This window comes from Remersonia thermophila, chromosome 2, assembly GCF_042764415.1.
Source record: "Remersonia thermophila strain ATCC 22073 chromosome 2, whole genome shotgun sequence".
Taxonomy (NCBI): domain Eukaryota; kingdom Fungi; phylum Ascomycota; class Sordariomycetes; order Sordariales; family Chaetomiaceae; genus Remersonia; species Remersonia thermophila.
In genome coordinates this window covers 193,070-205,612 of record NC_092218.1, presented here as the reverse complement: position 1 = coordinate 205,612, position 12,543 = coordinate 193,070, and the positions used below count along the sequence as shown (strand labels likewise).

Sequence of the window (12,543 nt, the reverse complement as noted above, 5' to 3'; positions counted from 1 at the left end):
TTCGTTTTATGTCCTACGACCATGACGGGGTCGTTTGTTTTCGGACTTTTTTTTTTTTTTTATTTCGTTCTCGGTATTGTTGGGTTCGCCATCTCATATCACGGCACATTCATCATCGGCATTTCCTCACGACATGACGCATCATTTGATACCCCTCCCCCGGTTTGCTCATCTCACATCACGACTGGCATTTGCATGGATCTTGGCTTGGGCTTTTCAGATCGGCTTGGGGAGATGGGAGGCGGTTGGGTTTCCTTTTTTTTTTTTTTTTTTTTTGCATTTCATGGCGTTTTCCGGGAGAGAGACTCTATGAGAGAAGGAGAGAGGAAGGGAAGGGAAGGGAAGGGAAGGGAGGAAAGGATGGGTTCACAGCAGATAGCACTGATGGAGATTGGACATTGGACATATGCGGAATATACCCCTCTTCGTTTTGTTGGTTGTGCTCTGGTTAGGCAACGCTTGGGAGAAGAGACTTTTTTTATTTTGCTCATCGAGTCTTTCATGTCTCCTTGCGTGATAATTAACGAGTGTATTACCTACCGACGTATCCAACGCGGTCCGCTCCTGCATGGGCGTGTGCATGGGGTTCCCGAGACGTCTTCTCCTGCAGAGTGGTGTGTGTAGTGAGTGACCATTGAGATGCCAGCACGCCCGGCTCCGGCGCTTGGGTCAGGATTTGTTGCAACCTGGGACCTGCATATCGCCTGCCGGCCCCCGTGGGACGCGGAGCTGGGCCGTCATGACGTTGTCCTGGAGTGAGACAACGCCGGAGCGCCCCTGTCCCGATCTTCCCGCGCCGCTCTCCTCGCCCCATCTCTGCTGCTGCTGCTGCTGCTGCTGCTGCTGCTGCCACCACGCATCGGATGACGCCCCCGATGGCTGCGCTTTTGCCTGCCTCTCGCCTATCGCCGTCATGCATGGCTATGATGTCATGATTGCCCCGTCTCTCCCAATGGTCGGTGTTGGCTTGCACGTGGGGTGGTGAATGTCGGAATCGTCAAGAGGGCGACTTATTAGGTAGCTACCTAACTACCTGGGTACCCACCGAAGCTAAGCACCTAGGTTGCTGACTATTACCTTGATCATTTACCGCGTCTCGTTGGAATGAGGGATCCATTCGCTTCCTCTCATGTTCCTATAGTAACAAGCAAGCATCGGACAAGAGCGTCTCTGCCAGCGGGCGCCACGATAATTACTAAAGCCCTGATTTTGTGAAGAATTTCCCAATCCTAGTAGCAACCCCAAATTCCCATTCGCGAGAGGATGCCAGCATCCCACGGCCGCCGTCTCTTTCCCGGTCTGCCTCTGAGCAGACCCTCAGCGCCAACCGAGCCGCCGTTCCCTTGACGTTCACATCGCTCTTCTGTAGGATTATGCTCTGAAGGTCCCAGACAAGACCTTCGACGTGGAAAGACGGGCCCCAGACAAACGGCTGTCCAGAAGAAGGGAAGGCCGGCTTTCTCGAGCTTGTTCTCTTTTTCCCATGGCCAGCGTCAAGACGAGGGCTCGACATCTTGGAGAGTTGCGAACCCGAAGCCGAAGCGGCCCCCGATAAGTATGACGCTCACTCCAATTACCTTCTAGGGCCAGGAGCCAAGGTCCGGAGAGTTGGTCTGGACTGTCCACGACCAGGTCATCCGGTCTCCGAATTCAATCATGGAGCACGTGTCCACCAGCATTAACACCACGTCGTCGGCGGTTTGATCTAGCCGATGGTACTTGCGTGGCTCCAACCGGCGCAAGATGGCCATGCTTCAGCTTCGGTCTCCCAAGATGAAAAGATCAAAGTGGTCGTCAAAGTCAATCATCAGACATGTTTCAGCCTTCTGTAGTTTCTTACGCAATGTCGAGTGTCTGCTGCCCTTCGCACCCCAAGCACCCTAATGGTTTCGCTCCGTCCGAGCGCGTCGTTTGGGACGGGCCAGCGATGTATCAAAGAACCATCCCCTGCACTGTTCCTTTGATTTTTACATGATCACGGGTCTGGGCTGTGACAAGCTCCTGTCGGAGGAAATTCACTATGAATAGATACAACTCGCAGCTCGTCTCTTCGAGTCAACTCCCTCTTCGCAGCGCCACCTTGGACCGCAAGGACGGTGTATCGAAAGTATTAGCCTTCTCATGGCCAGCATTCGGGGCCTCATGGCTTGGGGTTCCATCCGGTCGGCGCTTCATCGGGGGCCAAAATGTGAGACGGATCTCATGTTGGCCATACCCGCCCTGAGGTGGTTTACCTCGCGATGAGATGAGCGAAAGTCTCTCTGGGCGCCGGCGCAGCATGTGTGACATGTTTCGGGTCTCATCCAGGCTCCCAAGAAATGTCCTCGCCGCATGCATACGGCCGTGTGAACCCTGGGGTGTCTTGGTACCACGTTCGCTCAGCATCAGATGATGAAAGGAGAGCGAAGCCAGCGCCAGATTTGTGGCAACTACCTTGCCTCTCCCAGCCGACTGCTTTCACTCCTTCGCCGAGGCCATGAGATCTCGAACAGGCTGCACCCAGAGTGAGCATCCAAACGTCTCTATTTCCGCTCAACGCTCTAATCATCTCAATCTGGATTGGGGGAACCCGCTCCCAGATCACCAGATCCAAGCTTGTAATACATCGAAGGACGTCCAGCATCAAGCATGTCATTAATATCTCTTTCGTACCCAGGCAACGGGTCCTAAGTATATCGCGAAAAAGAGAAAAAGAGCACAGTGAAGACGAAGAAAAAGCAGGGGAACACAGAAGCTGGAACCGATGCTTTGGCACCAGGCCATCCCGATATTATACAACGCCGAGCTCTAGACATCACGCCCCGCGCGTGTCCGGCCAAGGACCGCTGCTCCAGCCAAAGGATGAGCCCCGGTCTTCTCCCATTCTCCCTGACCGTTCAAACTCCCCAGGAGATCGGTGCCCTTTCCCTCACGCGTCGCGGCCAGCGCGCGCGTGAAAGACATCTGGGATGGCCAGCATTTTCGGGGGTTTCTCCCAGCGCGTGTGCCCTGGATGGCCGCTGACCCCTGCGAGGGCCTTTAGACAGCCCTAATGGGAATACTTTGAAGATTTGGAGGAATAATAAGACTCTGATGGGGCGTAGGATGCCCCCTGAGAGTACCCGGAGCTTGGGCCCCGGGTTGAGCTGCGAATGGTGAGCGAGTCCATGGCAGCAGTGAGGGATGACGGGTCATCGTATCTGTATGCCCGGCTGCCCGTGCTTCCCTTGGAGTAGGCTGAGCCCGAATGAGCATAATACGAGTCGGCGGGATGATGAGCTGCTGCGTGAGTATAAGCCGCTGCGTGAGTATAAGCCGCTGCGTTAGAATAAGCCGCCGCGTTAGAATAAGCCGCCGCGTTTGTATGGCCGCTCTGGGCAGCAGCGGTGGTATGGCCGCCGCCGCCATGTCCGCTGGCATGCCGGCCGCCTGACCCGCCGGCTGGATGGTACCCACCAGCTCCGGCGCCGCTCGAGCCTGGCTGGGCAGAAGACCCTCCACCACCCTCCCGCTCCAGGCTCTTGAGCCAATCCTTCCTACGGGGAGAGCCATCGGTGTAACCAAGGTACTCAACTTCGAGTCTTGTTGCTATGTTTTGGCAATCGGGATCCTTGCCATCTCCTGTCGGATCTTCGGCGTCGCACAAGTGCACCACGCCGGGGGACCCACCGGCCCGTCTTCCATAAACGACCACACGCGCCTCGCGCCCTCTTCGGAAGACGTCGCCGAATCGATAGTTTGCCATATAGAAGACGCTGTCCTCGGCGTGCAGCAACGGACGCGCGACTTTGAAGTGACATGGGTGCTTATGTGCCGCGTTGTACCACTGCCGCGCCTCCTCCGCGCCGTGTTCCTTCATGTGGGCTCTCCAGTCGCCCCTCGGAATGGTGCTTTGAAAGACGACATGGCGCAGAATCTCCCGGCCTTTGCCGTCGACTTCTGTCATGTCGATACACAGAGTTGCCACCAGAGCGCTGCTTGTCTTCGTGGCAAAGGTTGCTTTGGCAACCTGGTCGCCATTGATGACTTCGTACATTTCCCGGGCGGCGTTGCGAAGCAGGTTCCAATCCGGACGGTCGTCGTATTTCATTTCCCGAAAATAAGTACTATTCTGCCCCGTGTCGGCTTGGAAGATGGCATGGTCCTTGGAGAAGGTATACAGAGTATTAACAGCCCGCCTCACGACGGGCTGGAAGTAATGAGCTTCATGCCGAATGGAAACGACTGGGCTCGGAAAAGAAGATGAATAAAGGATTTCAAGAAGATGAAGGATCTCAATCCAGAGAGGGTCGCAAATCTTTGGACCAAAAGGAATGACAAGCACCGACTCGACCAGCGAGGTGAACGTTGGAGTTGATCTTGATGCAATGATTCTCCAGCATCCCGTCCTTCAGCTCGTGCTTATATGTTTGAACATGTCAGTGCCTCAACCAAACACGACGCCGGCCGACGGGCCTGGTCACACGGAGCTAAAAAGAACCTCCAATGGATCCTGAGAGACCTGACACACCAACATGCCCAGCAGCTCCGGGCATTCCGTTGCTCATTATTCAGCATTAACCTCCAGGGCTCACTGCTCTGGCTGGCAGGCAGCGGCGTTGGATGGATGAATCTTGTCCGCGTTGCTGATGATGGCGACCACCAATGTGACCCCAAACTGAACCTTCATGATTTAGGATGGATACAAGAATCTGCAACTGGGACCATGATTTAGGATGAACACAAGAGTCTGCGACTCGGACATCACTAAAGTCCAGCTTGAAACGCCTACCCTCTGCCGTCGAAGGCGGCTGTTCAGGTCGTGTTGCCATGCGCCACAATCCTCTGGCGCAGTCCTGCAGCACAAGTACCGGGCCTGTAGAGTAAATATATGTACGATCGCTCCTGAATGACCCAAACGCCAGGGAAATCTGGGTGACAAAACCACCTATCCAGCGCAACAAAGGTACCAGATCGAGTTGTTGGATTGAGACGACGAGTTTCTGGATTGTCGAGAACTTCAGCAAGGGCAAGGACCCAATTCAGGTAAGCTACTGTTCGCATATGAGTGGCGCATTGTTCTGGGCAAATGACGCCGACCAACCTATCAAATGTAGGTGGTCCGGGTCGTCCTCTTCGTGATGCTGCCCGCAGCATCATGCTCCCCTGAGCTGTTCCAGCTTCCAGCTTGACTGGTCATCACAGGACCATGTTTCCTGGATACCTATCATTGACATGGAGGCTACTTTAGGTGGTGGGCTTTTGTTTTAGCGCAATCCTCCCGGCATCCGGCCTTTATCAGAACAAATAGCAGACCAAGAGCACGTTAGTATCATAACGTAAGGCAAGAAGAGGTGTACCTACCTACTATAGATGGACAGATGGAAGCCTCCTTGCAGCTTGGATAGACATGGATACCCAGTCTTACCAGGGACATAGTTCGATATCAGGTACACTAGCTAGCACCCTGCCTATCACTTCAACCCGTTAGACCTCGTCCAACTCAAGAGAAACAGTACTACAAGATTAGGGATACCGGTAGCTCAATGAAGAGTATAGCATGGCTTTCAACTCATCAGCAAGCAAAGAGACCAAAATCAGACGAAACTATGCGTGATGACTAGAAAACTGTGCCTTCATCGCTATGTCATCTGTGCTCTGTTCAGAGCGCAATTACCCAAGTTTATCACATTAACACAAGGTACAGCAGCCATTCACCCAAACAGCCTACACGCTCAATTGTTTCGTTCATAAATGATAAGAATGAGAATCAAAAAATGCCCGAGAAGAGAAGAGCCCGCCATAAAAAAGACAAACAAGAACCTAGGAGACCAAAAAGTGAACGAAGAGAAACCCTAATAAAACCAAGAAAAAAAAGAAGCCAGTGAATCCCGCCGCTCCCAAAAGAAGTGCCACTCTTTTAACGCTCACCCAACGCATCCCATGTCGAGCCAAGATAGGTATTCCAGGTAGTATCAGTGAGTCATGTCCGGCTGCCATCAACACCCCAGAGAATCCCTGACCTAGACTGCATGCCGATATCAGGCTAGGATAATGCAGTCAAGGTACAGGCCGCTCCACTTCTGGTAGCCAGTAGACAGCCCCTCACTAACGGCCGGATCCAAGTGGGTCGATCCTGTACACGAAGGAGGATACCGAAGAAGTAGGGTATATCGAGAAAAAAAAAAAAAAAAGAAAAGGCAGGCGTCATCCAGACGAGTCAAGGAAAGAAAAAAACAAAACTGAAAAAAAAAAAGAAAAATGCATCATCCACATGGTATCATGCGTTTTGCCCAGGAAACCCTGCTGTTCGCAACCGCTCGCCATAACTCCAGTCCTCATCGAAGCATACCACCACTGTTGTTGGCGGGTGTCCCGGACGACTATAATAGGATCAGGTAGTTGCTGGGGGCGATGCCCGTCTCGCCGTTTTCTTTCCGCGCCTGCCACCACCTCCCGCTGACGTCGCTGACCTCGAGGATTTCGTGCTTTTGGAAGGAGATCTCGTTGGCGTCCTCGGGGTTGGCCTCGTAGCTGTAGATGGCCCTGGCGCGGTATGGGTACTCGGTCGGTGGCACCACCTCGGCATCAGGGTTCAGGGTTTGCGTGGTCGTGTTTTGGGCAGCCTGCGAGGAGAATCCCGGCACCGTCGAGTCGCGCATTCCCGTCATGCCACCAACGGGCGATGGGTTCTCGAGGCCATTGAGCTGCGATGTGTACATGGCCGGGGGCTGCACCGAGGTCGAGGTCTCAGGCCGGCGGGTGGCATAGCCACCCGTCATGGTCTGGCGGTTCGCCGAGGTCGACTCCTTAGCGAGGGCGAACGAGTCAATGTAAGCGCGCGGAACGGCCGACGGAGCCGAGCCGAAATAGAAGATCCACACAATCTGAGGCGGCTGTTAGCAAGACAGGACGCGTTTACCACCAGTCCATGCGCTCAACGTACCGTTACCATGGACAACAGAATGAAGCCAGCAGCCGCAGCCTCCTTGGCTCCCTGGCTCGTGTGAATCAGGCCGTTGACGGCCGAGGTTGCGAGAACAAGCCCGCAGCCAAGATAGCCCACGATGGCGACATGGTACGTCTGGGTGCTGTCCGAGGCAATCACGATGAAAATGAAGACGATGACGCCCAAGAAGAACACCAGGGACCAGTATGTGTAGAGCGGGAAGTCCTTGGGGACTTGGATGTGGGCCAGAATCGTCGAGACAAAGGAGATGATCCATGCGAGCTATTCCAAAACAAATGTCAGTCGCTGTCCGCTGAGGAAAGCACGCACGCCCGCTCAACCCTCGTGGGTAGATATCTTACCGCTGCGATGGAGATGGTCGCGAGAGCGAACGGGTCGCCGATGATGTTCCCAAGGCTCACGCGTTTGCGGCCCGCGCTCGGGTTGCTCGAGTATTCCATTTTCCTGATCGACGGCGAGTGGAAAGAGCCGAAGTTTGTCATAAAGGGCGGCAGGCTGACGGCCGGGCGATGGCGGCGGCCCGACGTCAAGGGCGCGTGGCAAAATCAACGAGGGCACCGACAAGCAGGTGCGGGCGAAGCGATCGTCCGACGCGCAGGGTGTTTGCAGCGCCGAGAGGCGTGCTCGCAAGGGGAATTTCGAGGGTGAAAAGTGGAGCCTGGCCGAAACGCTCGATATTGGCTGCTCGACTTCGATGTCGCAGCGCGATGTGGTCTCGGCGGTGATGTCGCAGCGGCAATCAACGACAAAACGTACACCTGGTCGTGCCCAAGGAGAGACTTGTCGAGGAACAAGCAATCAAGCGAACAGAAATGGCGAAGAGTACTCGGGGTATCGATGGCGATTCGGAGACCCCAAAAGGGTTTCGGGAGTATTCGACGGACGGACGTGGGCCCGCGGTTCGAGGTTCGTAACAGCTGGTCGGTCCTGATCAAAGATGGATTATTCCCGACGCCTGGAATACAAGCCCCGAAGAATCGTCGTGAAAGAAACACTGTCTTGGTCCGGATTTGTTGAATGCGATCGCAGTACCCGCTGGCGTGCTTCAATCAAAGCGGAAGCGTCGTTGTCGAGGAAGAAAAACCAAGGACCGTCGCGCACTCGTCGATCGGCGGGGTCCGGCGATGGTGAAGAAGATGGATGGGAAAGATCGAACAAAAAAATAACGAGGGCAGAAGTGGTGACTGGGAAAGAGGAGATGGGGTAGTAAATGGGTTAATGCGTGATGGCAGGAGGGAGAGAAAGCAGGGCCAACCAGGGCCCGGGCGCGGAGCGGGAAGGGCGGGAAAGAGAGCCTGAGGGAACACAGCCAGGCCAGGGGTGTGCCAGGGGAAGGTGGAGGACAGCGGAGTGGATTTGGGCCTTGGGTGCTGCAGAATCAAAGAGGGAGGGGTCAGGGGTGGAGCGTGCGCTCGCGTCTGCTGTGCCTGTGGGCCAAGAATGGAAGTCGGTTGGCTGGGCTGCATCGCTTCTAGCGGGTTGGCCAGCACTCCAAGCCGCTCAAAAGCCGTTAGGTTGTTGAAAGCTTCCCAGATCCACAAGCCCAGGGATGGATGGTAGGTAGGTCGAATTGCACCTCCCAGGTCATCCGGCCCAGCATCCATATGTTGACGTTGGCCCGAATTGTTTTGGAGGTCTTGTGGCTGCCCGATCTCCATGGTGAAAACATGTGGTGGTTGCGCCGCGTCTGCGAATCGACACAAGGTTTCCCACGCCAGGTCAGCTGCAGCCCAGGTGGCATTCCCACACAACATACGCAGTAGGAACCGCACTCCCTCTCTTGGTGGATGACCTGAGGTTCATGTTGCCCGAAGCGGAAAGCGGCTGAGAACCACGCAAGCAAACAATCTTCCATGCATTTCATTCCCATTTGCAACGGAGGTCGGTTTGATGCCTTCGAACAGAGGCCGGCGAGGTTTTGCTTCCTCCCGGTCGAGTTGAGCCCCCAACCCATCAACCAGGAACCACCGCCAGCCCAATGGCAATGTCTTGAGCGAAAAAAAAAAAAAAAAAAAAAAAAAAAAAAAAAAAAACCCCGAAAAAACCCCCCGAAAAAAAAAACCGGAACGTTCGCCAATCGGAGCGGCATTGCGACAGCCCAGAGATTGAAGCCTGCGGGAAGAAACAAACTGGACCATCTCGATGCTGCCGTCGAGATGGCGTTCCAAAGCGTTGATCCGACCCAGATTCGGTTCGCCGCAACCTGTCCGCTTGAGTTGGCTCGGCAAATCGTCCGCATGCGTGTGGTTTGATTGGGCGACATCTCATCCGACGCCCGTCCAACGCCTGCCTGGACCCCTGGATGCTTGGCGGCCAGCCACTCGGGCCCTCTTTGGGTGTTTCATGTTTCACAAGCCCAAGTCGCCCCAACTGTCTATGGGAGGGGAGCTCTAGATGGCGAAACATCTTGGCCAGCCGCACCTTTGAGTGGTAGGTGACACACACTTTCGTCGCGGGGTGTCTCAGAGATGGAGGAAATTCTCGTGTGCTGCCGGCGTCTCCCGTGCTCGTCGGCAAAACGGGCTTGCGGTCGCCCAAACAAGCGACGTGGAACTGCGTCGAGAGAGAGATGGTGTGGCCGAAGGCTCGTTTCAGTATAGGGCACACCTCGTTCTCTCCCCAGCTTCGTCGCCGGGTTTCTTCCCATGGTGATGGCGACCGATGGCCACGTTGGAGAGAACTGAGCAGCTGAACAACTGGTTGTTTGACTCACCACAAGCATCTGGATCAGTTGTCTTGTTTGGGATACGCCAACACAGAGCCCCATGCTGTGTAAGCATCTGCAGCTGGTTCCTGCATGCGAACATGGGAGCCTGAGAGTCCTTTACGGGTCTAGACGCCACTCCTAACGGCTTGAGGGCATGTTGTTCCGGGCTTGCGGGACAAGAACCCCTCTTCAGCGATTCCGAGAAACCTCAAAAACTCGCTCGAGACTCATGTGTTGGCTTGTAGAAATGTCACCTCCGATTCCCCTCGTGCCTTGTACGCTGGTGGTGGTGTACAGCATGGAACGGTCCGCGAACCACACGCTACAGGAAGGGTGGGTGCGCACAACCGCCGGACAGAATTGTACGTGCACGCACTACAGAGGAGAGATATCCTTGGCCCTGCGCTTCGTGATGCGGGAGGCCGAAATCACCCGGTTCCCGGTGCCGAGCCTGCTCTCCCTACAAAGCAGCCATGCGGTCACCCACGGGAGCCCAAGCCCAGGCCCGGAGACCTCTCCAGCTGCCAAAGCGTCAAGCCAGCTCCACTGGCCATTTCCCACGTTCCAGCCTGCCGAGAGACACGATAGACGGTGACAGCGCGCGGGTTGTGTGATGGCGGGGCAAGATCGCCCTCATGAAACACGGAATGGAAGGCTGCCGGATCTCAATGAGACACCGCCACGTGTAAAAGGGCTAGCTACATTTAAAGTTCTGAAGCCAGCCATGGTCTCGGGAATTGTGTTGTTTGTTTAGAGTTATCGCTTCGAGAAGGTGAGGTACGCTAATGATTTTACGTATGGAAGTGGAGGTACCGGATGCCTTTGCTGTGTCGTAGCGTGGCCCGCATGGTTACCACCGGATCGGAACCCAAGCAACACCAAGGAGGGCAGACAGAAGAAGCAGAAGATGAGGCATCAAGCCAACCGCATCCATCGTGTCTCTGCAGTTGGGTTGTAGAAGACGACCGTAGGTCACCGTTTGAGAGGACGGGACGGGCCTAGAACTGGAACAAAAGTCAAGAAAAATAATAAAAAAGCAACCGCGCAGCGTGTCGGTGTGCATGTGTATCCAGCCAATGTCCGGTCTCCACTCTGTGGACCGAGCGTTTGAATCCCGTGAACAACGCAGGCCAGAAACCAGAATCAGGCCTTTCATTGCGCCTCCTGACATTCCTGGTTGGAGCCTCCTGGGTGTGTCGCCATGCAAACCCCATCACGGAACCTGGACACTGAGCGGAAGAGACTGGCGACGGTCAGGGTCACGTCTGCCGCCCTATCATCCTGAGAATGCGTCGCCGCTGACTGACCGTCAACAATCAGGAAGTCCCGTTCCCATCGACTCCCCAAAGCGATTTGCCATCCGCGAGGTTCGACCATACCCCCCAAACCCACGTCATGACATCTCACAGCTTACCACCCGGTCGGCCCTGAGCATGTGGGTTTCCTGGATCGTCCCGACCCATCATCTTACACAGCCTCCACCTCCTCCTTCCTCCTCCTCTCCTCTCTCCTGACCCCGCGTTCAACCCGTTCCAAACGTGAATTCGCGTCCGCCAGCGCCTGCCCTGCGCGGAGGATCCCCGTCTCGTGCCAGATACGCAGGACCCGCTCGCTGCGGCGGCGCAGCTCTGCTATCTCGACCTCCTGGGCGCGCTGGAGTGCCTCGACGGCGCGCATCCGCGGCGCCAGGGCCGCAAGCTTGGCGCTCTGCGCGGCGTCGGGGACGGGCGCGTCCGAGGTGGCTGCTGTAAGAGCGGAGGCTGTCGCTGGGAAGTCGCTCGCGTAGGCGAGGACCGTGAGGCGCACGTCTTCGGGGGAGAGCTCGGTGGGCGGGAGTTCGGAGGAGGCAGCGGCCTGGGATTGGAAGAGGGTGGGGTGGGATTTGTCTGTCCCGGGAGGCGCTGGTGGTGAGCAACGGGATTCGAGGAAGTCATGGTTCGGAGGGCGGGGATGGCTTACAGATCTTGAGGAGGTCGGAGTAGACGCGGAAATGGCGGGTTAGCTGAGCAAAGCGCCGCTCCAGATCGGCGAGCGAGGCCGTAACGGGCTCGGCAGGCTGGTCGGTTGGCGCAGACGGGCCATAGAGGATGTTCTCGAGGCGTAGCAGACGCTCCTCGAGAAGCGAGAGCGTCACGAGCGTTGTCTCGTCCAGCTTGCTCTCCATGACGTCATCCTGTGGTTGTTGGTGCGGATTGCGGACGGATCCAATGTGATTCTGATGGTGGATGGATGTCGGAGAGGCCGCGCCGACGCGCCAAGTCAACAGACCCAAAGTGGGTCCAACCACTTTTAGAAGCCATTGGAATTTCCCAATTGGGCTTCAGCCCCCAGGGAACTCCCACCCAACACCAGTGGACTGAAAACATCTGAACCTATGAACTGAATGCCATGAAACAAGATAAGGGGTTCGGGAAGCGAGGGTCGTGGGACCTCCATTCGATACCGACTCGGTCTGTTCTTCCAGAAACATTTTTCTGTTTTATTCGAAGATGCGATGGATTCTTTTCGGCTGGAAGAAAACGCCTGGAATAGCAGGTGGAGTACAAGTCATGGAACATGGAAAGTAAGGCGAACCAAGACCGCCGGTTTGATCCATCTGTACTCTCTCTTCTTTTCGTCACCCGAGCGTCAAGGACTATGTACTGCACCGGCTCAGTTCCCCATCTCAAAACCAGCAACATGGTCTATCGCCGGAGATTCATTGATAGCACGTGTTCTAGCGCATGTTTTGGCCGTCTGGATTGGCGTTGTTGCATACCTATGGGAAGATGCTAGCTGCCGCCCCAGTTCGTGCCTTTGTTAAAGGGCACCTGCTGATACGAGCCCGAGTTGGCATTGTTGATGAAGGAGATGTTGATTGCTGATGGGGTTGTGCTGCCAGTTCCATGGAGGGCAGGCTGGCGGCAGG

The 12,543-nt window shown here is 55.6% G+C and overlaps 2 protein-coding genes across 2 annotated transcripts; both read right to left on the bottom strand.

Moving 5' to 3' along the window:
• Positions 1 to 6,341: 6,341 nt before the first annotated feature.
• Positions 6,342 to 7,368, bottom strand: VTJ83DRAFT_1514 (uncharacterized protein; the record flags this gene model as incomplete). Its single annotated transcript, XM_071007682.1, has 3 exons — positions 6,342 to 6,845; positions 6,905 to 7,189; positions 7,270 to 7,368. 3 exons carry the CDS (start codon positions 7,366 to 7,368, stop codon positions 6,342 to 6,344), a joined length of 888 nt encoding a protein of 295 aa, XP_070868054.1.
• Positions 7,369 to 11,102: 3,734 nt separating this feature from the next.
• On the bottom strand, positions 11,103 to 11,799 carry VTJ83DRAFT_1513 (uncharacterized protein; the record flags this gene model as incomplete). The annotated part of the gene is made up of 2 exons (XM_071007681.1): positions 11,103 to 11,521; positions 11,595 to 11,799. The coding sequence occupies 2 exons, from the start codon at positions 11,797 to 11,799 to the stop codon at positions 11,103 to 11,105; spliced, it is 624 nt and encodes a 207-aa protein (XP_070868053.1).
• Positions 11,800 to 12,543: the final 744 nt, after the last annotated feature.